This window comes from Brachyhypopomus gauderio, chromosome 15 (assembly GCF_052324685.1).
Source record: "Brachyhypopomus gauderio isolate BG-103 chromosome 15, BGAUD_0.2, whole genome shotgun sequence".
Classification (NCBI taxonomy): Eukaryota; Metazoa; Chordata; class Actinopteri; order Gymnotiformes; family Hypopomidae; genus Brachyhypopomus; species Brachyhypopomus gauderio.
Genome location: NC_135225.1, coordinates 11,301,441 through 11,328,052, shown reverse-complemented (window position 1 = coordinate 11,328,052; position 26,612 = coordinate 11,301,441). Strand labels below are relative to the sequence as shown.

Sequence of the window (26,612 nt, the reverse complement as noted above, 5' to 3'; positions counted from 1 at the left end):
CCCCCCGCGCTCAACAACTTTTTTTTTTTTTTTTTTTACGTTCGCCACCCCCGCCGCACCGGACCTCTGGTCACAGGTATCTGCCAAAATTGGACCGCGGACAAATTTAGTTGAGTACGCCTGGCATAAAGGAATAGTTTGAGTAAAATATTTAATTTATACAAATCGCAGTTTGCATGATGTTTACTGTTGGTCATAAGCTTCCAATGCTTGTTAGCCATGTTAGCCTCAGTGCTAAACATGCAAACTTTGAACACCATATTTTTAGCTAGTCATCTACTTTTGTGCTAAGAAGAAAATCTAAATATATTTAGACTTTCCACCAACCGTTCTTTTGGGTGCCAGAATGGATTGCCCATATGAGCCCATTACTGTTTAGGAGCAGGTGTAGACTCCAGAGCACATGTGGGTCGACCATTCTACACTTCCAACATTCTGACCACAGTTGAAAGTGTTGGTTTTACCTAACATATTTGTGTTCCAGAACGCGTTTAGTGTGGTTCAGACCTATGCACACGTCATAGGTAGTCAGTAGGAGCTTTCGCCCATGTCTGTGTGCTCTCAAACTAAAGATCCAGAAATACTGAAATGCAGCTGGGCATGGATACTCCACTGAAGCATGTTGCCTCCTTGTCAATGTGAGAATAAACCAATCAAAAAAGTAAAACTAATGATACGAGAGGGTCTAAGTGGCGTCTGGCAGAACGGCGTAGATGTTTAATACAGGATGAGGCTGGCTGTCAGGGTCTAGACACTTAAAAGTCAGTTTCATTAAAGTTTCCCTATGGATGCACAGCACAGGACAACCACTGCAAAAAAACAAAGAGTTCATTGCCAAGATTCATCCTTTTATAAAACAAAGTGAAAGTTAAGGGTTATAATCACAGGTGTAGTTTGGGGTGGACGGTGTGGGGCACATGTCCCCATAATCATTTCTGCTCACACTACTCATGTAATGTGTTATTGAAATGAAACCTACACCACTGACCATAATTACAAGTATTCTTTATTACTGGAATAGACCAGGCCTGAACATCGTGTTGCTGTTTCGTATTTGTCTCGGCCGTGTTTGAATGATTCCTGAGGCTCTCAAATTACAAAACGTATTGTGCATACATTCGGACATGTTACTGGTCGTATAAAACAACAAAAAATATCAGCATTCGCCAACTTAGCCATAATAGCTCATTTTAAGATGGATGAACTGAGCTTATTACAAAATTACTGAATGGATTACAATTGTTGGATTATTATTGTTTATAATCCAATTGTATCGATTATAATTTTTTTTATGTCAGAGGTGGCACATTATTAAATTATCAAAATTCTTACCAATCACAGTAATTTCCCTGCTGTAAAAATATTATTTTTACTTCCTCCTTTTTTTGACTATTCACGACACTGCAGACTTAACAGTACCTCAGAAACAAAAGACCTCAAATTAATGTGGTGAAATGAAATATTGGATGTGTCCAGGAGAAAGTCTAATGTTGTGCAGTTTAGTCAAATTAGTAGTTAATTTGACAGCCAAACCAGACTCAGAGGATACTTGGTCACAGTAAATGACCAGCACAGAATGAAAATGACATTTGTTATTTGCAGTATTTATTCCTGTAAATGATAGCCAGAGAATGGCTTTCCAGATAATGATTGTTTATGATAGATATGATAGATATGTGATGTGTTTTTACAGTTATGGTTTAATGGTATAACAACTTAAATCCTACATCCTAGCAAGAACTTTGGGAATCATTCTCTTAAACGTAGGTATCCATTTCAGTACATTTTTATTAAAAGATTAACAAAAATGGTGTGTTCTTTGAAACCTCACTTTGAACATTGCAAACACATTGCAGCTTACACGTTATCTAGGGCAGCTGTCATGTCATAATACGTTTATATGTTTTCAACAACACTGCCTAGATACATATACTGACGATGTAGCAAGTGTGACTCTTTTTTAAAAATGTATTTAATATCCACGAACAACTACAAAAATGTACAACCCCGTGTGTGACTCATAAGCTGAAAGGACTATTGATAGAAGAAAGGCCACTTGATTTAACCAGGAGGCATTTTCAAATGATCTAGTGTATTTTTAGCAGAGAAAGGTTGCCTCCTTAAGCCCTTTCTTCCTTGGACATACGGCTTTCTGAAATGTCACCAGATGACATCAGAGTTAGACACTCTGACATTCACCAGGAAATGTGTCATATGGGTTAATTTTAATTTAAACCATATATCGTTGCCTGGGAGACCTAGTAAAGAAGCTGTTAATTATGTATTGGTTTGTAAAGGTCACAGAAGGCCAACAGCAGGTCTAGAGAGACAGGTCAAGCCTGCCTCTGAGTGAAGACACGTCCACGGCCTCGTTCCTAAACGCCGAAATCCAGCAGACCACGGAGTAGCACTGCATTAAATCTCCAGTGTTCCTCTTTGGGAGACTGATATGAATATGTCTTAGGGAGACAGGCAAGATCAATCAATGAATGATACCAGGCAGCAATCCTTTAAACGATTCACTCAGCATAAGTGAAAAGATGTTTATTATTTTAAGTCTTTATATGCAGCTGTAAGTCATGGTTTCCCCAGCAGCAGCACTATTTGAGACAATGATAATGGTGGGCAGCAGAGGAATAGAGGAACAGATCCAATCAAATAAAGGACAGTATGATATGAAAATGTATTTTTTCTGCATGAGTCACTTGAAACATCAAGAGATTAAATTATGTTTTGTAGTGGTACAAATACAATGATGAGGCATTAAAGAATGCAAAGATACAACAGACAAAAGTAACTGAATTTGATTAATGATCATTTAAGAACTGAGCCCGGAATATGAGTTTAAATAAATGTTTTTTTCATTGAATGCTGATGATTAATATTTAAGCTGAAAATTTGGGATCTAATGTTGCACACACAATATGAATAAATAATTGGCCTGCGTCATGGGCCATTTACCAATATGAATAAATTACTGGCCTGTCAGGGGCTATTTACCAATATTTGCACCATTATGGCATAAACACTTAAATTGCTGCCCATGAGAATCCTCCATGGAGTATTTGCAATTACTAGGCCACATTTGTCATGCCTTATGAGGTCAAAGAAACAAACAAAAACACCATTATGATCCACACATTTTCTGCACCTTCCACTGACACCACTGTTATATACAGCACATGCTACAATTCAAGGAGACAATCCCCCCGTAATCAATATATAAACAGTCATTGAAAAAAGGGTTTACAATGATTTCTTGAGTTTATGATTTATATAGTTAACAAAAAAGGTAATTTTCCATTTAACTTTACTACAGTATGTTGAGGACCACAAATATAATACACAGAAAAAGCACCATTATTTATTTCACTTGACTACAATTTTTGTATAACAGAAAAGAACCTTTCAAGGGTCTCATTCAACATCTGTGCAACGTTCATGCTTAGCATATCAATTCTTCCATTCTTTTAATGGATCTTCAGCTAAAGCGCTAGTGCCCGTTAAGCACAGTAAGGTAAAGCAGTTATAAAATCATTCATTTTTCTCTACCTCCTACAACTCCTCCTAAAATGTGGTCAGACTAATCAAAAGAAAAATCTGAAAAATCCTGCATACTGCAGTACTGTAATACCCATACAGTGTAATGAGTAACTCAGCTATTTGTAATTAGCAAATGCATGCTAAGTATAATTAATGACAGTACACACAAAGGTATCATAATTTTTAAAAAATTGCAACATAATCAAATCTTGCAAGTATATTAAAAGTGAGAGATCAGTATATTAAACATTTTGATTAGAGCACAAAAATGTGTTCTCTGTAATACGTCTTGGATCACTCAAAAAAGTGGTTTTCTGTACTACAAAATGTTGCATACTCGGGATTAAAGCCACAATCAGAGACTAGTGTGACATTGTTTAGAGCTCACTATACCTTCTTAGAATATTCTGCTCTTGTAAAATTTTAACTGCATTTTGAGAGGCAATACAGTTGTGATCAAATTTATTCAACCCCCACTGAAATAAAGTGTTTTGGCCAGTTTGACATTGATTTTGATCATTTCAGTCATCTTATTTACAATTATATCAAAGAGGCACTTATAAATTAGACAAACATAACATAATATTTATGATGGAATAACCACAAATGTCTTTACTGTGCTCACATCATTATCAGTTTTATTCAACCCCCTAGTGACATTATTTTTTAGTACTTAGTACAACATCCTTTTCCAGTTATGACAGCTTTCAAGCGTGAAGCATAGCTTGACACAAGTGTCTTGCAGCGACCTATGGGTATCTTAGCCCATTCTTCATGGGCAAAAGCCTCCAGTTCAGTCACATTCTTAGGCTTGCGTACTGCAACTGCCTTCTTTAGGTCCCACCAGAGGTTCTCAATTGGATTTAAGTCTGGTGATTGCGATGGCCACTCTAGAATGTTCCAGCCTTTCATGTTCAACCATGCTCTAGTGGACTTGGATGTGTGCTTCGGATCATTGTCCTGTTGGAAGGTCCAACGTCTCCCAAGCCGCAGGTTTGTGACTGACTCCATCACATTTTCCTCCAAGATCTCCCGGTACTGAAGGGAATTCATGGTACCCTGCACACGTTGAAGCTTTCCTGTACCATTAGAAGCAAAACAGCCCCAAAGCATAATTGACCCCCCGCCATGCTTCACAGTAGGCAAGGTGTTCTTTTGTTCATAAGCCTGGTTCTTCCTTCTCCAAACATAGCGCTGGTCCATTGTCCCAAACAGTTCTAATTTAGTTTCATCTGACCACAGTACACTGTCCCAAAACCTTTGTGGCTTGTCCACATGACTTTTGGCATACTGCAGTCGACTTTTCTTGTTCTTTGGAGTCAGCAAGGGGGTGCGTCTGGGCGTTCTGGCATGGAGGTCTTCGTTATGCAGTGCGCGCCTTATTGTCTGAGCTGAAACTTCAGTGCCCACATCTGACAGGTCTTTTTTCAGTTCCTTAGCAGTCACGTGGGGATTTTTCTCCACATTACGCTTCAGGTAGCGCACAGCAGTTGCGGTCAGGATCTTCTTTCTGCCACGACCAGGTAACGTTTCCACTGTGCCCTTTAACTTGAACTTGCGAATGATACTTCCGATAGTGTCTCTTGGAATATTTAACAACTTCGCAATCTTTTTATATCCATTGCCATTCTTGTGAAGAGCAATAACCTCTTCTCTTGTCTTCTGGGACCATTCTCTTGCCTTCACCATGCTTGGAAACACACCAGTAGATGTCTAGAAGGAGCTGAGTATCACAGTCCTTTTAAATCTGCCTAATTGGTGCTTATCATGCTTGATTGCTGCTCGTTGACATCCACAGATGTTTTCAATACCTGATGGAAAACACTGGAATGAACCTGTTTTTAGGAGTGGTAGTCGTAAAGGGGTTGAATAATTGTGTCAATGAAGAAATCACAAAAAGGCCATTTAATACTTTATGACAAAAAAAATTGATGCTATCTTAGTTGCATTTAGTTCTTTAACAAGTCCTTGTAAGATTTCATTATGAACACAATTACAAATGTGCACTGAATTCCATAAAACCCTTCGCAGCATTGGGGGTTGAATAAATTTGATCACAACTGTATATATATGTTTATATATACACTATATTGCCAAATGTATTAGCTCACCTTCTTTGACTCGCGTATGAGCTTAAGTGACATCCCATTCCTAATTCATAGGGTTCAATATGATGTTGGTCCACCCTTTGCAGCTAGAACAGCTTCACATCTTCTGGGAAGACTGTCCACAAGGTTTAGGAGTGTGTTTATGGCAGGGCCGGCGCCAGAACATATACAGTGAGGGGGCGTCAGTAAATTTTGGGGTGGCGAACGTAAGTTGTTGAAGAGGGGGGGGGGGGGGGGGGGGGGGGGTGGTGAACGTAAATTGTTTGTCGAGCGGGGGTGGCGTGTAACGATTGATGAGCGGCCGAGGGGGTGCCATGTAGCGATTGGTGTAAAATAAATGGGTCTTATTATTTACATTGAGGGGGCGGGACACCTCGCCTGAGGGGGCGACGCCCCCATTCGCCCCCCCCGTGGCGCCGGCCCTGGTTTATGGGTTTCTTTTTTTTTTTTACCATTCTTCCAAAAGTACATTTGGGAGGTCACATATTGATATTGGACGAGAAGGCCTGGCTCTCAGTCTTCACTCTAATTCATCCCAAAGGTGTTCTAACGGGTTGAGGTCAGGATTCTGTGCAGGCCAGTCAAGTTCATCCACACCAGACTCTGCCATCCATGTCTTTATGGACCTTGCTTTGAGCACTGGTGCACTGTCATGTTGGAAGAGGAAGGGGCCAGCTCCAAACTGTTCCCACAAAGTTGGGAGCATGGAATTGTCCAAAATATCTTGGTATGCTGAAGCATTCCATGTTCCTTTCACTGGAATTAAGGGGCCAAGCTCAGCTCCTGAAAATCAACCCCACACCATAATCCCCCCTCCACCAAACTTTACACCTGGCACAATGCAGTCAGACAAGTACCGTTTTCCTGGCAACCACCAAACCCAGACTCATCCATCAGATTGCTAGATGGAGAAGTATGATTCGTCACTCCAGAGAACGTGTCTCCACTGGTGTAGAGTCCAGTGACAGTGTGCTTTACACCACTACATCTGATGCTTTGCAATGCACTTGGTGATGTATGGCTTGGCCAACTGCTCGACCATGGAACCCCATTCCATGAAGCTCTCTGCGCACTGTTCTTGAGCTAATCTGAAGGCCACATGAAGTTTGGATGTCTGTAGTGATTGACTCAACAGAAAGTTGGCGACCTCTTCACACTGTGCTCTTCAGCATCCACTGATCCCGCTCCGTCAGTTTATGTAGCCTTCCACTTCGTGGCCAAGTTTCTGTAGTTTCCAGACACTTTCATTTTCTTATAATACAGCTGACAACTGACTATGGAATATTTAGGAGACAGGAAATTTCATGACTGGATTTGTTGCACATGTTGTTGACATCCTATCACACTTCCACGCTGGAATTCACTGAGCTCCTGAGTGCGACCCATTCTTTCACAAATGTTTGTAAAAACAATCTGCATGCCTAGGCACTCAGTTTTATACATCTGTAGCCATGGAAGTGATTGGAACACCTGATTCCGATAATTTGGATGGGTGAGCGAATACTTTTGGCAATATAGAATTCTAAATTCAGAATTCACAGCTATTTACAGCATTTACATGCAGTTCTCTCCATTTAGGGTTCCATCTGTAGGCTTTTAGAATGCAATGTGTCACAATCAATGTTTTGAAAAAAGCATTTGTTACATTCTTCTGCGACTCCTGACTGTGGCTTTATAAGTGATACTGTAGCCTACTTTATTTCAGCCCAAACTTGTACCTAGTAGCTGAAATGGCCATATGTTCTTTTGTGTACTTTAGTTATTTTTATAGTTTGAACAAAAACAATTATGCCAAATTTGAAAAACATATCTATAGAGGCAAAAACACATGTTTTATTAAACTGTTTTCAAATAAATGGTTTGTTTATGCATTCATTTTGAAATATATCCTTGTCTCATTTTCAAATATATCAACGTGTTGACAACTGGCTCAAAGAGTATGTTAAATTAATAATCTTTCATAAATACATAAGAAATATACTAAAAGTTGCAACGGTTATGGTGCTTTGTACTAAATTGATCACAATAAATAGAATGGAAAAAAATAGTACAGAGCACTGAAACTCCATTTCAGGTGTGTGCTCATACTTTGGAATTTTGGGCTGAAATGCATAACGGTACTACTTATCATGGTGAATGAACATATCTTTTAGAGGCCTGACTGCTAGTCTGCTGTGATGCTCTTATTTAATCACAAAGTGTACTAACTTGAAAAACCCTTTTGACCATGGCACCTAATTTTAGTGCATGAAAAATCAAACATTAACGTCTACATGTAAAGGCACTTGAGGATGGCTATAATGAAAACCATTATTTAACATGAATAGGTCCTGGCACTCTGATATTTCCAGATGCCACAGTCATTTCCCACAGTCATCTCTCTAGAGCATGCTGCTGATAAGCTCTTTGGATGACCACTTCAAGCCTGTGTATTTTGGGTCTGTGTATCTGTGGGAAAAACATCAGTAACAACAAAGACCCCCTTCAAGAAACAGTTTCTGTGGAAATGGTATATCTAACATATATCTCCAAAAATATCCTCCCAAAACAGAACAAAAAATGTTTGCTAAATAAGACATTTCAGTCTAGCATCAGTATAATCTTCCTGACTATCCAAGCAAAATAATTTCAAATATGTACATGCAAACATTTTGATTCTCAAGAAACTTTAAATAGACAAAGTTTTCTAGTTTTCTAGTTTAACCTAGCAGTATTGACTGCTAAAGTGACAGATCACACCTGCTGTGTGCTTATATGCTATTAAATCCATCCCTTGAAGTAACAGAATGATCACGGTCGTTAAGAAACAGCCGTTCAAGTCAAGCAGCCCAAGTGTGTGCTTCTGTTTTTGGGTGTGCACTCTCTTATGATCCTGCACACAACACAAATTTGAAGGACGCGGCTACAGCTCGAGTCTTCCTGGCTTCTTTATGGACACTATAAAGTGTTTCTCACTTTATCACCTTGCTGCGGGCAAAGACTTCACCAATGACTCATCAATTTTTGTCAATAAAAAAAAGAAAAAAGAAAGTGCTGAACCCATGGCACTGGCCGAGTTATTATAACATGAGGACAAAGTCAGCAAAACAGATGATAGGTCAATATTTCTGTATACCACTGAAAACAACTGTACAATTCTTCAAAAGGAACAAATTGTTTGGCATACATGAATCTTAAAAGTTGAATATAACTAAGTAAGAAACAAAACTTTCTGGGAATGTGTTTAGGTAAAAAACTTAAGGTTCTACATTAACAGCTTTAATAATAAATATTTCTATATACCCACTCATAAAAATACCAAAAACTGAATGCTGTACTGTGACAATCTTGGATCTCAGCATCAGTGCTTATGAATGCTGACCACAAGGTAGCACAAAAGTTCTCAAGGAAGTGGCAAACAGTGGTATGTACATATATCTAATAAGTGCTCCGTTAATGCACAAGTATTTCTGAAGAACAGTCCCAAATGTTCGATGCCCTATCCTACCTGCAGCAAAATTTGAGGCACGAAGCACATCAGAATGTTCATATAAAAGGTGCCAGGTTGGGTCAATATTGTCTCTACCGTTGTGCTTTGATGGTGGAATGGGCTCTTGCCATAGGAACTACACCATAAAGTATATTTCTCTTGAACAAATAAGGTTGACCCTCTGGTTCAGCACATGAAGAGTGTATCGATGAAACTATAAAAATGGCTGGGAGCACCTCAGAACTTCTACAGCAAGAATAGCACTAAAACAGGCATCAGAAACAAACAATAACTGCAATTTCAAATCTAAAATTTTGCTCCAGTGAATCTCAGGGCATACTTTTAGGTACGGTAAACTCATTTAAATGCTTTAGACATGATGTGTAAAGGGCAACAAATATTTTATTATTATTATATTTTAATTGCCATTGTTTCTCAAAGTAGATGTCACCTGCCAACCTTAAAAATGTCAGTGTTCAGTGGCACTGATGAAATGTTAGGAGAAAAGCATCAGGATGTGCACCTACCATGAATATTCCCTCTTTAAACAAGATGGAATGAATGATAAAAGAAACAGAGGTAGATATTCTTGTTCTTGAAAAGCATGTTCAAAGTGCCCAAATAGCCCTTCAACCAATCTCAAAAAGACTGAAGCACCTTCAAAAACAAAAACGACACTTACTACACTCTGATAATTTTTTCTACCTTTGAATCATGTGATTTTGATGTATGGCATTCATGACACCCTCCACTACCAAATTCCAGCCTTTCCTTTGTGATACAGAACCCAGCATACTTCAATCCAATAACGATTCACTTATACTTTCACTGTGTGCATTTTATACAGACAAAATCCCAACCTAACAAGATGGCAAACACCACATTTCATTTGACACAATACAAATGTATTTTAGTGTTAATTATCTTTTTTTAATCAAGAAAGCATACTATTTTTGTGATATATATATATATATATATATAAGCAAAACAATCTCTGACCTAGACTGAAGAATATTAGAGTAATGTAAACCATGTTCCAACATCATGAAAAACATCTTTCAACCATTGACTCTCCCAATCTGACAATTAACATGTTTGCATAGGCAAAATGAGATTAGCCCTTAAACAGTGTGTTTCCTGAATCTTTATCTAATTATGCTGAGTAAAATTCAACAAATAAGAGCTACTCTTCGTCAAAACCTCAGTATACCTGCGCACGTCTCATTTACAGTGTTAGGCTTCAAGTAGATCAAAATAAACAAATTTAACATTGAAAACTAGATGCAAAAAACGACTAACATGAGAGGTAGAGGAAAATCAATGAAATCCTTCAGAGATTTCAGTGAGGAAAATGATCCTCTGATCACAGATCAGCATTTTGCATTTTTTTTAAACCAAGGAGCCTTCAGTAGGAAACAAACAAACAAACAAAAACAAAATCCTCAAGACAAACAAAGAATTTCAAACAATACCAAGTTGTGCGACTTTCAGGTGATAGCTGGCTCTACCCTTAGACAACTTTCAAGCAAATATTCTTCATCTCTCATGGCAGGATACAATTATGCCAACATATGAATTACTCCATGACATCACAAAACAATTCCATAGGTGACAGGTCGTAACTGTTGCCAGTTCTTTGTGTTTTGAGGTGATACTCTCAGTATATCCTTAGAATCTGATTTAGATTTAATAATGTAAGGTTAGCGAAGGTAAAATATAAAGCAGGCAAAAACTTATATGACCAACAAAAATTGCCAACTAAGTTCCGACATCATAAATCTCAGAAAAAAATGCAATGAATGAATTAAATTTTCACTTATTTTGCTTGAAATCAGCAACCTAAACAGAGCCAACATCTGCTGCACTCCTCGATCAACATTAAAAGCATTTGCTGTGAAACGTCCGAAACATCAAACCCATCACCTCCAGCTCTGCGATCTACCCCAGTCATCACACCGCGCACATACCCAACATGACCTCAGTTCACCTGCACCATGACTGCTCTACAAATCACAGCATTCAGAAAACATGACAGGAAAGACATGAGAGGAAAGACACGATGAACGATATTAAAAGTGAAGTAAGAAGAACCTTTGGGTGAACATGCTCTAACCTCAGCCACGTGTTCAGGTGAGACAGACGGCATCGCTGATATGTCATGGAACCGGGCTGGTGGCTCAGGCCGTTCTTGTGGGCAGGAGGGTGACGTAAATGCATGTTGAGTTTGGGCTGGCACTGTTGTGGATTGAAATACTTATTAAAACTCCACATTCACTGGTATGTAGAAAGCCAAAGCCGTGGCCACATCACTTGTGCCAACCTAAGACAGGTAAGCAAAGCCGATGCACATCCCCTTCAAGCAAAGTGGCATTTTTTTATATAAATGAATACTAGAAAAAAAAATTCTGCGAGATTCTTAAGTGTATATTTCCCTTGTTATGGTGAGCCCTGTCTGTTCAGCCAACTTTCCATTGTTCATCTTTTTAAAAAAAAGAAGGCCAAAAAACCTATTTTATTCAAATACAGGAAATACATGCAAGTTGTGTTTCAGTAAGACGTGTAAAGGAATGCTGGGTAATATAGCTCTGTCTTTGTATTGACTGATGCTGATGTGTAAACCTACAAAACCAGTGTTTTTAAAAAGGCATCTGTGCAATGCCAGTGGATTGAGAAAGGGCATAACTGTAGGAAATACAACATCATACATTTAGTGAATGGCACTTGAATAGCCTTTCAATAGCAGAGAAAGAATCTGACCACTGAAAATAGGTTCATTCATTAGCAAACACATCTAAGCTCTTACTGAGGAATAGTGACCAGACAGAGAAAAAATCAATGTCAATCACATACGAGTTATTGAACTAAGAGACGAGAATGTGGATATAACAATCAGTCATTTACATAATGGTTTATCATGCACTGGCCAGCGTAACAGGAAAACAAGTCCACAGCAAGAGATTCAAGTTTGCATCTAAGAAAAGTGAGCTGAAAATGTCTATTTCAGACACCACTCTAAACATAACTAAACCACTTTAAGAAATGTTCACCCATAGTGGTTCATATCTTATTCAGATTGTGTATTGTATTGTGTTTCAGTACACAAACACATAAATGCATGCTAGCAAGAATTGAACTGTATTTTACCTGGCACCCTCTTTAAAGCACTGCTAACACAAAGTGGACTTGAGAGTCATTGTCTTTCAACCCTTTCATCAGGAACCTGTGAGCTCAAACAGCTTCAAGAGCTTCATTCTAAACGTTCCTGTGGAACATCAGTAAACTATCAGCAAGCCACCAACACAAGCTCACAATAAAGTTTTACACCAAACAGCGGCACGTCTTGTGATGTCACGTCTGGGGAAAATGTGTCATTGTACAGTGCCTGAACAAAACAACGTCGTAGGCCGTAATTTGAAATAAAGGGGTGCCTCCAAAAACTAAGCAGTGTCCACAAACTTCTTTTTTCTCTCTTAAAAAAAGGCATTCCAATGTAAATGACAGTTCTAATTCTCTCAAGTACCTCTGAGATGTAGTTGATTTATTTTCAAGGAAAACTCTTAATCCAGAAATACAACCAATGCCACAGAGCAGCTGGCCTCTCTCACTGAGGGCTGGATGGGCGGGGCATGGGATGACACCTGCACAGGTGCCTCTGGCTGTTGGTCAATATCAGCAGCTACCGTGTCCTTACTCAGCATGAAGGCGGAGGGATTTTTGCAGAGGAAAGCACTGTTCACGATTCATTTAGCTGCCCAACCCCAACACTAGCCCTTACCTTCGCCAGTGAGAGAGCTGTGAAGACCAAAGATTGGATGCACGACAGCTTAATACTTAGAAGAAGAAGAAACAAAAATTACAATTGGAAAAAGTCAATTTCCCTTATAAAAGATTTGAAGGCCCTCTGCCTACAACAGCATAAAATACATTTCTTACGTAACAACCGTTCTAATTCTGCCCAGGATTCAAATGTTAAGGGAGAATAAATTCCATAACGCTGTATGTTGCGAAGTCTGATGTTATCTCATGTAACGGCAAACTCTTATTCAGTCATTAAAATCCAAAACATCCTTCATCTCCATTTATCTGACCTCAGACATGAGGCGAAAACAAGGAGGAGCAGCACAGGCACACAGAGAGAGAGAGAGAGAGAGAGAAAGAGAGAGGCAGAGTGAGAGACAGTGTGTGTGTGTGAGAGAAAGAGACAGAATGAGAGAGAGAGAGAGAGAGAGAGAGAGAGAAAGAGAGAGAGGCAGAGTGAGAGACAGTGTGTGTGTGTGAGAGAGAAAGAGACAGAATGAGAGAGAGAGAGAGAGAGAGAGAAAGAGGCAGAGTGAGAGACAGTGTGTGTGTGTGAGAGAAAGAGACAGAATGAGAGAGAGAGAGAGAGAGAGAGAAAGAGAGAGAGAGGCAGAGTGAGAGACAGTGTGTGTGTGAGAGAAAGAGACAGAATGAGAGAGAGAGAGAGAGAGAGAGAGAGAGACAGACAAAGACAGTAGAGAGACAGAATGGAGCAAACAGGAGGGAAGGCCCAGGAGCAGGACTCCTACAGTTTTCCTTACACAATTCTCTTTGTCACAGTTGCCTGAGCAGCTCATGTTGGCACTTAAACAGGAAGTGAACTTCAGGGTCACTATTGAATGATCAGAATTGCTTAACTACTCACTCTATGAAGAAGGAAAACAACAAAAAAAAATAAACCCCACACCTCTCAATAGTGGCACCTCAAAGGAGCTTTGGTCTCCAGGTTCGTGGCTGGAACCCTAGGTCTCTAAGCAGGATCTCTTTTTTTCCAGGAGGTCCCTGTAAACGGATGAGTTGAGGAAGCGAGGGAAGGAGTCTCTGTGCATGAGGGTGTAGATCTGAAGCTGGGCCTCCTCGTACATCAGACAGCTGGGCTCCGTCAGACTGCGGTTGATGCTCTCCCTCACCCGCGAATCCAAACTCACCTGCAGGAAGCAGTGGGAGCACAACGAAACACAGCATGAACAGCGGCCAGTCATACGCCGACTCACACCGCTGGTTTATATGCTGAAACGCAAAACGGGAATTCAGCACGATTACACTCATATACGACAGTGAGAATTTAATTTTTTTGTTGTTATTTAAGCCTCTGTAGTCTATACCATACTGGACTGTGAACTAAATCAGAAACAGCAGAGGGTCCATATAGGATGAACAATGCAGGTATTAAAAGTCTTCTCGTACCTAATCCTCCTATTTTAGTGAGCCAGTATCACTGGACCAGTGATAGATGATTGTTGTCAAGCTGTAAGTTTTAACACTTCATGTGAAGCCTGACTTTGAAAAAGCTGGAGCTTCCAGCTGCGGTATTTGCATCTTTACATATATCAAAATCAACTATTCTGTACATGCAAGCAAAAATGCATAGGTCCAAAGCATGCTTATTAATTATTAATGTAGGCAGATACATCAAAAACTAATTAAAATCACAGGTTTTACCACAGGGTGCAAAACACTGGAAAGACTCAAGAACACAAACAGAAGAATTTTCACTGTTCTCTTTCAACAGCGCTTCAACATTTGTGCAAGGCAGTGACCTGAACCGTGCCACTCGGATTGAAGACCACTATTTACGTTAGGACTGAATGCTCAGATACAGTTTATCACCATGTTCACATTGTGACAGCCAGACCACCACTCCTGAGACCAGTGACCATTTGAGAGGTTTAATTACACAAAGGGTTTGAGTCATGTTGCAGTACACTGCCACAGAGCTGTGTTAAGGCTATGAAAGCTGTGGTAGTTTGGAAATAACAGCTTCTAGACATTAAAGAACCATTACGGGTGCAATTTGTTTTACATGGGGAGGTGAGCTACAGTAATTATTACCAGAGCTTTAGTGTCTGTAACCAGTAACAAAGTCTGTCATATAAACTTTACTCCAGTTTTCAAAAGACATTCATAAAATACTTTTTCTGGCACACTGAAAGAGCCAGAATAGGTACCTCCTCCAAACCCGCAACTGACACCACAACTCATTCTGAAGCCCAGCTTACACAGACCCAATCACTTTATTAAGCTGATCCACTCTATCTTACTTCACAATATCCAAAACAAAAATGGGATTTCACTTTACGTGTGGAACCTTCTAACCATTATGACAACGTGTAAATTCAGTACGAACTCCCATCTTTGTAATTTATACAGACATTTCTTTATTTCATGCAAATCAGTCAGACATTACAGACTTCCTGTGGAAACTGGTAGTAGATGACCAATCACAACACAAATCTACAGTGTTCTTGTGTCCCCCGTTTTCTAGAGTTATATTTTTAGGACATGTGTCTTCGAAGTAATATGATGTGACTCAGTTTTGAATATCACTAAAGTGATTATAGATATTCAGGGCAAGCAGGCTAAATTGTTCTTTAGTGGCCAAGTAAATAAACTGCCCTTGGTATGAGTATGAGTATGCATATATGTTACCGAAGTCCAGACAAAGGAAAACAAGCTCTTGAAAGCACCAGGAACTGAAGATGGATGTGGTTCAAATCTAATGTATTGCAGTACAGAGCTAAACCAACATCTGGCCATGTGGTACCCTCATCTGTCACATACTTGTCCTGTATCACAAACCAAGAGACAGAAGAACAAAATATGAAGACGGAAGTCATGTTTTTGATTCTCACCTCTTTTGGTGACAGGATAGAGACATAATCCTCATAAATTATCCTAGCTTTCTCTTCTACAGCAGACGGGTTGGTCTCCTTCTTCAGCTCTTCACAGGCAATCCAGAACAACAGGTTCTCCTCGCTGTACTCCGACCGCAAAAACTCCCTGAAAATGTCCCTGCCTTCTGTGGAGCGCATCATCAACTCGAAGCTTCGTGTCCAGGCTACAACTTCATCCAGTGATGGAAGCCTTCCGCCCGTGATGGGAGCACAAAGAACGGGGACGAAAACTTTAAATGTTCTCATTGACTTCCATAATAAATGAGGCCTTAACACGCAAGCCTAGATAAAAAAAATGACTATACACTTATCTTATATGTCATTAGAAACACCCTCCTTGCATCTGCACCTCGCTTGACACTTTATTGGCTATGCTAATCTTAGAATTACATTTTTTAAATGTAAAAAGTATAGTCCATCTGCTGACATTCTGTTATCCACCACTTACTCAGCACATTACTGGTGGTTTTCTGGCCACAGGACCACTGCTGAGCAGTGGACCATTCTCAGCACAGCAGTAACACTGACATAACAGAGTGTTGTGGTTGTTGGAGTGGTCCAAGTTTAAGATGCTGACAATTTTTTTGCTGTGGTTTTTACACTTCACTAGGCTGAGAGTAGGACAGGACCAATATATCATTATGTCAATAAACTCAGATGACATTAAGGATCATCAGAAGTCTCACAGATGAACATCTGAAAATGTAAATGTCTTTTGCACAACATGCACAACTCATTATTCTGGTGGGTTCTAATGTGCAATAATAACTAGATTCTTCAATACAAGGCCAAAATACCAATCATACGAAAAGATGGAAGCCATTCATCACTCCAAACAGCAGCTGACAGATCCATTTTAAGGTTATGATTTGTTAACTTGGTATTGGCTTTAAGTACTCTACCACCAAGCGGTCTGGTGCTCAGAAATGGACCAATGATAATAGGTTAGTGAGTGACTAACAAACGTTTATGGTGGCAGGTCTCAAACAGCTCTAATTTGGTGGGAGATAAAGGGTTAAACACAGGAAATGCAGAGCAAACGCCCATTACTCACTGTTCCTCTGCTGCTTCTATGCTGTCCATTTTTGTACACGTTTGCTGGTCTGGGCGCTCCCTCCTCTCTTCATTCCTACAAGAGGCCGAGGGGGGGGGGGGGGGGGGGGGTGTATTGGTATAGTTTGGTCAAAGGTCAGAGAATCAAGTAAAAGCAGAACACCAGGCTAACATAACCCAGACAGGACAAGAGGGACCTTAGGGATAAAGATTTATTCCATGAAAAAAAACATGGATGTTTTAAACCAAATAAAGGCATGTCAACAACCAGGATGCTGTCACCCAAAGTTATTTGGGAACAAAAAAATCTGTGCGTGTACCGTAGATATTCTATTATTTCGGTCATTAATGCCATATTATCAGGTAAAACACCGGGCATGTCCCATGTAATTAAAGGTTATGATTGAGTTGCTTGCATGCACCACCAAACTGAAAAGAATGTGACTCTCATGACCGTTCGTTGAATACTTCTCCCAGAAGCCCTGGAGTGATTTCGTAGAGCAGCCTTTTAAAAATAATTCATTACCATTTCACTTTTGACTCTCAGACAGTATGGGCCATTTGTATCCAGATGTTCACGCAGTTGACTTGCTATGAATGAAGCATGTACAAAGAGGATAACCTTTATCTCATTATAAAACAAAGCCACTGGCTTGACAAAGATCCATGCCACTCCATTTCCATAAAAAGGTGGTTGTTTGAGGAGTAAATCATTACGGTGGCAGAATGAGGAAACGGACAAGTTTACTAATGGCCAGAGAGCTGAGATGAATTTCTGGTTCTGTCAGAGACTTTGAAACAAGGTCAGCAGGGTTCATGGCTTCCTTTTATCCTTATCAAGATTTTTTTCCTTATAACTAAACAAAACACCAAAACTCCCCAAACTAGACAGAAATATGCTAAGAACTCTCTGCACCTATCAATCCTGCATTCTCTTATGGTGAAAAAAAAAACTCATGTACTGTATGAGGTAACCTTACACACTGGTTCGCTAATTCCTAAAGACCTTCATAACATTTCCAATGCTACATTTCTATTCTGGATACATATACAACCATAGAGCCCTTCTGAATCTCAAAGTCTCTATTGTGCGAGTATAATTGTGCTTGCTAGCCACAAGGTTCACACATGCTGAGACAACTCTAAATATATAAAGGGGTCCATGCAGCTGTTTTGCATGTGACATGGGGACAGAAATACCGGGTTGCGGAGCAGATAAACAGCGACTAATGACTGTGGAAATTCGTCTTTACAAACACGGGTTCATCCTCTCATCTCAATGTTGCCTTTATTTCGTGTAATTTGGGAGTTATTAATAGTTGTCCCTGCAAGCTCAACTGTGGCTACTCCAATGTTGATATGACGGCTGACTCTGCTTTAAAGTGCACATGGGCCTTTTACAGGCCTTTTCCACATATATCAGAAATTCCCTTAAACATTTACTTAATAAGAGTAACAGCGAGACACATTTAAACAATGGGTGTGGTTGTGGATTAGACCATTTAAGAAGGACAGCTGAGTTAAGATGATTAAACCTGTTGTGATAGTGGAGTGTGACAAGCATCTTCTTTTATAGATGTGACAAAACTGTAAAGCTATATGCAGAGCTTTGGCAGTGGTTTGTGAGCTCTGCAGGTGATGGAGTGTGGCTTGCTTATACAGAGAAAGTGACCAAGACATTAGGGTGATTACACTGTTGCTTGGACAAAACCCAAAGTGTTCATCCAAGGGGTGACGTTTGGGGATCTCAGAGGTGTGAACAGGATTGTGTCAGGATGTTGGAGTTGTGCTCTTTACTGTAACATTCAAAGTGTGTAAGGATACATGCCTTTTCCTTTGATGGATATCAGATATTTGTTTTAAACCGTAAAGTATTTTGCAGCATAAGTCTCTCTTTGTTTTATTCTTTCATTTGAATGAATGGAAGACATTTGATTCTGAACAACATTTCCTTATGTAATAACAAACTGCATATTTAGGATGAGAGGAGATATCAAATAACAATGATCATTTTCCATTCTTAACAATCTCCAAAAGCTAGTGCATTGCTAGTTAAACATAAGGCCACAAATGTTATATTCAGTTTACAAGTAAAAAGAAATCTGTGGGCAAATGCTTATTTAAGAAATAAATGTTTTAAAAATCACTGGAATGAACTAGGAACATTTTTCAATTTGCTAATACAAGAAAGCTTTTCTTGTCTAAACATTCACATTTTGTCTCAACAGTGTAAGCGTAGCCTAAACCCTAATGTTTAACCTTTAAGTTGGGATATAGCCAACCTTACGTTCTGGCTCATAAAACATTGTTTCTGTCCTTTGTAAAGCATACTGGCCTGTGATGGTACAAGCTGTCAAACTGGGCCAGGAAATCATCTTTAGAGCAGACGAGCAGATATCGCCTGTTTGTGTTTGCTGTTTCTAACATATGCAAAATCTTCTTTTGTTTTAAAAAAAATAAGTAATGGCAAAACAATGAATGAAATGTCCATGTCAGTGAACATCACAAAGCTTTTATCTTATTAGCATTTTTCTTCATCACATCTAGGATTTGTGAAGATCACATCTGAAAGAACACTGAAACCTATCAGCCTACAAGTCGCAGATGTTGTCACATGTACCCTAGATCCATGTGTGATCTACACTTTCTCCCACTTCTCCCACAGGTCTGGGGAAGGAGCTGACGTACCAGAGGCATTTGCAGCATCCGCACCAGCACAGGCAGCAGGTGTTGAGTCTCGGGGGGCCCGGGGCCTGTGGGGGGCCTTCTATGTGCGCCTGCTGCCTCTTCCTCATTTCAGCTCCGCTCAAACTCTGAGGCTGGACAAAAATCGGGATGGTGGTAGGGTGGGGGGTGGGTGTGGGGGGGGGGGGTGAAAGGGAAGGTACCAACAGCTGAGCTCCGTTTTAAAGCTCTACCTATAATTAGACATAAAGGAGCACGTTGTGAAACAACACTCAAGTTTACAAAGTAAACTTTTTTACAACATTTTGAACAAAGCAAATGTTTTAAGAACTGTTGCATTAGCTTTAGGGCAGACTAGAAAGAACATGAAACTGCTGGACTCTCTAAGAGTGTTTTCACACAGTTTTTTTTTTCCAGACCCAGGACCAGTTGCTCTGTGAGTTTGGTAAATTTGGTAAAGTGTGAAAGCTGTTTTTGAGATCAGGAGAGGCCCAGACAGCGAGCCAATCTCTTTCAACGGGCATGGTGAAGTGCTAAATATCTAAAAAGCACTTGACTGTCAACAGTCAACAGATGAACTTAGTGCATAACATTCTGCAGAACTGCACAGAAGAGTTACATGTGGAATTGTGGAATCAAACCACAATGCAGATAAGATTCTACTCCAATAAGGAGGCCCCTCCCCAAAGGAGCCCAGAATCGGTCCTGAGTGCAGACTCACGTATTCAGGACAAGTGTAAAAAACACCTACAATACAAGGACAATCACAAAGAAAACAAGAGAAAGAGTTGCAAACAGGTCAGTGGGGTCCCTCTTCTCAGCATACAGTTATTTCTTTGGCACAATGGCAAATGAGTGTGGGCTACAACTACTTTTCTTTGACCAAAAGACATTATGAGAATAAAAACGAAAAGAAAAAAAAGAAAGAAAACTCCCCACGAATGCCAATCAAGAAGTAGTTCTGTAGGCTGAAAAAAACTATCCTGATTTGACCTGAGAGCTAACAACCTTATTCCAAAACCAGACAGAGGTTTCATTTAGAGACTTCTTTTAGTCACAACAGAAAGCAGGGCATAAGTATCATGAAAGGGATTCATCTTGAACTATAGAACTGATTTGGTCATAACAGTATAAATCAAGGTCTATGACCTATCAAAGGCAGATACTAGATACCATAAACTCACAATCGTATATGTGAATTCTGTTTCTGGTGCTCCTTTTTGCTCGACTTAACAGCCTTCACAGGTTGCTCGAAGTGGATTATTTTCCTGTGTTGTAAGTGAATGTCTAGAGCCGGCCCACTTAGCCTGCTCCCACGGTGAAATGTACTCAAATCTCCACAAAAGCACAATCCATGCACAACCTGTATATGACATCTTTATCCCCCCCAATCACGACTTCTGTCACTTCACTTTGGCCAAGTCTACCCTGAGCTTATTTGAAAGCAACTGTATAAGTCACATGAACATTTTAATGTCAGTTAGTGTCTGATTTTAAAAATCCTATTTTTATTTGGCTTTTCAATTTGTCTGCATTTGCAGTGCCTCTAGTCTGTAGTTTGTGTCTCTTACATGCAGAAATGTGACTTTATTGTGCATCACACTAGTCTTGGTGTATTTCTAACAGCTACAATGGCAGTTAGAAATAGTAGCTCAGTGTTGAAGATAACAGCTTACAATACTGTTATCTGTATTTTTCAAAAGATGTAATTACACTAATACTGGCATGTGCATATGCACTTAACCAGTTACACCAGTCCCAACACCTTGTAGGTGTACAGATAAAGTTGTAGCACTGTAGTTTCTAACTATACTCAACAGCAGTTAGCTTCTGGCCATGGGATAGCAATAAGATATTTTTCGTATAGTGGATCAATCTCAACCCAGCATTGACAAAGACATGTAAAGTTTTTCCAGCAACACTACTGGCTTAACCATCAAAACCATGCCACTATGTCGGAATGCTGTACTGAGAATGTATGGCCAGTGAAATATCCAGTCAGCAGTGTTCCTGTATTCACAAACTTGCAAGTGATGTATGGGTCAGAATAGCTGACTGATTGATATAAAGTATCTCTCTATCCATTATGCATGCCTACATACGGCCTTACACTTATGTAACGCACCCCTGAGGTAGTACCTAATAGAGTGGCCAGTGAGTGATCTTTGAATCAAAGGGGTTATTCAGAGTTAAATAGATAATGCATTTATGCTAATAGTTATGTAACATAAGTTGCAGATGATCCAGAATCTCCAGAATCAGTAAACCAAATAACCTCCCTTTGTGTAGGAAAGTGTAGATCTGCTATTCAGTTTGAAAGACTTAAATAGGTACCAATTTCATAACTGTTAAGGGATTCATTTAGCAGGTATATGAACATTTGGCAAGTTATGATATGAAAGTTACAGTTGTGAAATTTGATTTTAAAGGGGGGAAATACATTGTACATGAGATTGTAAGACTCTTTTTTAACCTGGACTTAAATCATATATCATTAACGTATTCTAAATAATAAAGGATGTTATTGAATTTGTAAGTCTGGCCTTGGTGCTGATGAGTCACAGAGTTTCTCATGTGTAAAGGTCCATTTAGAACAGGATCCTCCAGGAGCCACAGAGATTTTCAGAAGCCTTTAATGTCAGCAAAGCTGAAATGTATACACTGGACCAAAAAGTATACAATGTACTGTAATTGTGCCTTTTAAAATAATTTGCAAAAATTTAAGAGTTCTCTGCAAAGGTAAAGCTAGCTAGCCCATAAAGCACTAAACACAAAAGTCCCCATCTAGAAAAAACACCCTGTAGCATAGTAAAATCTTGTCTTACCTGAAAACTCATCATTTAACCTGGCTTTTAATCATCACAAGAAAAAAAAAATACTTTCCCACACTGATCCAAGAGAAGCAACCTGAGGTCTCAAAGTGAGCACCTTTAGGAGTACACCGACTTCACAAGCAAGGCATGCAAAGGCCAGCCATATCCAGTTAGGCAGTGGAACACATGCATATTGATGCAAAACACAGTCAGGAACTCCTTTGTTCATGTCTGATGTGCTCAACGACTTCTACAGGTAACATGCAAAAGAGGACACGCCTTCAGTGTGTTTTAGGAAAACATTAAAAAAAACTAGGGGAGCTTTCAGGTAAAGATATCTAAGGTCTTTTCTCTAGTGCCAAAGGATGTAAACATAAGCACCTTTACCTTGTAACAGTGTCCATCCATGGAGTGTAAGGCCTCATCTAGAACGTCTTTGTGAAGTAAGGACAGCCTGTCTCCTATGGACAGAATGCTTGTGTGTGTTGTTTTTAACCACGGTTCAACAGATTTGTGTGTGGTTAATCAATTAGTCCACGGCACCATCTGCGTTGGGTTAGCAGAGATCCTCACAATTTAGGAAAAGAAGAGGGGGAACTGGTTTCAAATACAAAGTACAAAATGCTAAACTTTTTTTTTTCCAGCAAATGAAATAGTGGTAGCGTTTACTGCTGTGTACAGGTTTGGCTTGAGCAGGTAATAATGCAGGTTTAACTATACTCAGTTCCATAGTAAAACTGTCCCAAACCATAACATTAAAATGAAACAGTGGTCACTAGGAAACACCCAGAGTTTCTTGTGTTGGCACGTATGTGTTTATATTTAACTGCACATTTGTGATGCGAGTAGCCTAATTTGTTTGGCTGTTATCTAAGATGAAAGTCTAGGTGAGATATATGGCACCAAACAGAGCTCCGTGGTACAAGGTTGTTGTTTGCTATTTCAGTGCACGTTTTTAAAACCTGGTCATCTGTGGCAAAAATCTGACCTTTCACCATTATGTGCACTTTAGTGGACACAACAGTTTAGACAACACCACTCGATTAAGACATAGATTTTTCACTAACTGAAATACCGATTACACCAATAACTAACTCACACAAAAGACTATTATTTAGGTCCAGATTAGCGAAATGTTAAAATGACTTATGAGATAATGTAATTATTCACAATATATTCAGAGTTCATGCAATTCACTGACGTTTAATTCTTCCTTATACACTATATATTCTAAAAATAATGAAAAATGTGAATATACAAGAAAACAAGAGCTCCTTGTGCAAGTGTTGTAGTGTATGTACGTGGTGTGTGTGTGTGTGTGTGTGTGTGTGTGTGTGTGTGTGTGTGTGTGTGTGCGCGTGCGTTCGTGTGCCCCCTGGCAACACTTGTCCTCCATCTAACCGTTTCTCCCTAGATCTCCCAATGGATGCCTTCTGTGCTCTTTCTGTGCACTTTACTGTACACATTCCAGGACACCCAGTGATGAAAAGCCCAGCTTTGGTTCACTGCACGCGCACACGTCTCACTGCACGCGCACTCGTCTCACTGCACGCGCACTCGTCTCACTGCACGCGCACTCGTCTCACTGCACGCGCACTCGTCTCACTGCACGCGCACTCGTCTCACTGCAAGCGCACTCGTCTCACTGCAAGCGCACTCGTCTCACTGCACTGAGTTAGCATGGAAGAGTGGATATAGATACGCAGGGACAGATGCTCACGTGATACATGTCAACACCATTCAGCAGTGCTGAACTGCTCACTCTAGTCTAATGGGCAACATGAACCCTTCATATAAATGTCCTATTTACAACTCCAGTTCTACTTGAAGAATGAAATTACACTCCATAGATTAAAGCCCAATCAGGGTGAGCATGATTTTACATTTTATTTCTTTATGCCAGAGTTACCATGCACTTTTAACATTTCTTATAGAGTGATTTCAGGACTGCGTTGGGTCTGTATTTAAGTTTTGAAGGAGATTTTAAAGAATAGTATAAAGTTGTATATCTTGATAAATCCAACTGGAAGCCATTTTTACATATCATGTGTTGAGTAAAGAGATATTCATTAGGACCACTATCAAAGAGCAGCCAAAATTCAATGCACTGCAGTTTAGGATTTTAACTCATTTAAGTTAACACTGGTCAGCTTTAAATATGAAAGAAAAACATATGTTCAGTTAGATGAACATATGAGCTACCATGAAGCCTAAATACTATGCAAGTGCAACTGTTTTTAAATATGGGTTGTGCGACAAATATTGCAGAAGGGTGAATAATAGAGACTTTTATGCTTGTTTTTAAACACATCCATATTCTACTCATGGAACAGGGCTATAATATTTCACGTATACAGATATCTACATGTAATAAATCATTAAAGCAGCTTCTATCAGAAAGATAAAAGAAAATATCTACTTTTATTACAAAACAATTACGAGCCCACATTAACCAATTTCACAGTGGTGGTGAAATTTCCAGTGTTATTCCATTTAATATCACATCTGTGAGTGTTCTACTAGTAATAGCACTGCCTGCTACACGGAGGTGAAATACTACACCATTTCTACAGTACATTCTGAATTAAGAAAGATCATTTTCATTGGGCTGCAAAAAAGCGTTGCACATCACACAAAAGAAAAAGAGAGTACAAAAACGTTCTAGGTATGGTTTGTGCTGCCCACGTGTTTAAAACATGTCTGACGGGACACGGGTGACAGGAACTGGCCTGACTCTCCTGTGTTTCTGTATGCTAGACTTACCATGCAAATCAATGGCTCTCCATCCATAAATCAGGCAGAAACCTCATGGTGATAATGTCAAAGGCTGAGTGAGGAGGATGCTGGAATATAAATGGTGGTCTCAGTTTTCTTTTCTTACCATCCCTGACCGAGGATGCTTGAGGAGAAGATCTGGTAGGTAGAGGTAGGTTTGCTACACCTGGTATTCACAGGCAAATCCTTTTCTTCATTCAAAGGCAAGGTGAATCAGGATAAAACATCTAAAAGGTAGTTCAATTAAGAAAAAAAAAACAAAAACAAACTCTTAATATAATCTAACAAAGTCGATTTAAAGTCAGTTAGCATGCTTTATCAAATGCAAATTAAATCGGTGACTTCTCAAAGTTGGACAAGTTAAGACATTATAACACACATGCAGGGCAGGTGGGGCTGCCAGAAAGTGGAAGAACCTAATGAGAGACGCTTGGGCCTCACTTGAGGGCTTATAAAAGTCTACTGAAATTCGCAATGACCTGCTAGTTAAACCTTTGGCGAACAACCGGTCAGCCCTTTGTAATTAGTCAGGCCCATTTACAGGCTTATTACATGTCAGTTCTTAAATAAAGGGATTTTTTTGAAGCGGATGGTGAAACAGAAGCAGCGGCGAGAGCGAAGTGGGCGTACAGCCCCATACGGCCCCCACAGATGAAGAGTTTCACACATGCCACTAAAGACCCTTCAGTCGTTACACGAGACGACGAAAGTAATTTTTAGTCATTCAGAAAGTCAAAAAACGACAAGGATAATCCAAACGTTGGTTTGTGTTTAATTAATACCGCTACTCTTCGCCTCAGGCGCCTGGCGTCTCTCCTCCCGCAGCTGTGACAGATTTGAGCGTCTGAACTCAAGTCGCTGCAGGTAAACGCGAACCCATCCCGACGACAGTCACCACGACGAACCGACAACCGTGTCGTTACTTTCAGTGTTTTAATGTTATGAACGAGCGACACACGGAACATTTGATCGGCTACTTTTTTTGTTCCGTTAGCCAGCCGATTCATTTTCTATGCGGCGAGAAGGCAACAGCTAGCGAGCTAGCTGGCGAGCTAGCGGGACGTTTGAAAGCGTTAAAGAACATTCTTTGCCTTACCCTGTTATTCTAGATGTCAGTCTTCTAAAAGGGTGACTTTACACTTGTTTTTTGCTCATACTTGTAGTACCACACAGTGAACGTGCTCGCTGCCGTTTTTTTCTCCATCAGCGCTGTATTTTCTGCCATCCGCCCAACTTCAGCACCGAGCCAGTGGAAACGCACTGCGCATGTGCAGTGTAGCTACAGCTGTCAGCTCACGGAGCGAGAACTGCGGGAAGGGCGAGCAGGCGGAGGTTTAGAGGCAATTATGTTCACGGGCTCTAATTACAATATCATAGAAAGTTCCCATGTAAGCGCATGCTGCTGCATGCCTAATTGCAATTAAACATATGCAACATGGATTTATTGATGCTATACGATGAAGTATAGTTGCCA

The 26,612-nt window shown here is 39.9% G+C and overlaps 1 protein-coding gene and 1 long non-coding RNA gene across 6 annotated transcripts; both read right to left on the bottom strand.

Moving 5' to 3' along the window:
• Positions 1-5,887: 5,887 nt before the first annotated feature.
• Positions 5,888-26,458, bottom strand: rgs17 (regulator of G protein signaling 17). Of its 5 annotated transcripts, XR_013121473.1 has the most exons (8): positions 26,235-26,458; positions 25,127-25,365; positions 19,554-19,684; positions 16,867-16,941; positions 15,771-16,002; positions 13,826-14,066; positions 12,896-12,950; positions 5,888-11,355 (listed from the first exon to the last, which is right to left on the bottom strand). XR_013121473.1 is itself a non-coding variant. In XM_076975653.1 (6 exons), exons 2-6 carry the CDS (start codon positions 25,151-25,153, stop codon positions 13,881-13,883), a joined length of 651 nt encoding a protein of 216 aa, XP_076831768.1. In that variant the 5' UTR covers positions 25,154-25,365; positions 26,235-26,457; the 3' UTR covers positions 5,888-13,880. The 5 variants fall into 5 exon arrangements, 2 of the variants coding, with proteins under 2 accessions (XP_076831768.1, XP_076831769.1); XR_013121471.1 differs by having other exon boundaries at positions 5,888-12,950; XR_013121472.1 differs by having other exon boundaries at positions 12,896-14,066; positions 26,235-26,457.
• Positions 19,894-25,117, bottom strand: LOC143477124 (uncharacterized). The gene is made up of 2 exons (XR_013121474.1): positions 22,376-25,117; positions 19,894-22,211 (listed from the first exon to the last, which is right to left on the bottom strand). It is a non-coding gene; the product is annotated as an uncharacterized LOC143477124 (long non-coding RNA).
• Positions 26,459-26,612: the final 154 nt, after the last annotated feature.

What these genes read in the sequence shown, in the direction of transcription:
- rgs17 (XM_076975653.1), bottom strand. Translation starts at nt 25,153, where the DNA reads ATGGATGGAGAGCCATTGATTTGCATG. An exon ending in GAGAGCCATTGATTTGCATG is followed by an intron (nt 19,685 to 25,126) that starts GTAAGTCTAGCA and finishes ATTTTTGTCCAG; the next exon opens with CCTCAGAGTTTGAGCGGAGC. An exon ending in GGATGCTGCAAATGCCTCTG is followed by an intron (nt 16,942 to 19,553) that starts GTACGTCAGCTC and finishes GGCCTCTTGTAG; the next exon opens with GAATGAAGAGAGGAGGGAGC.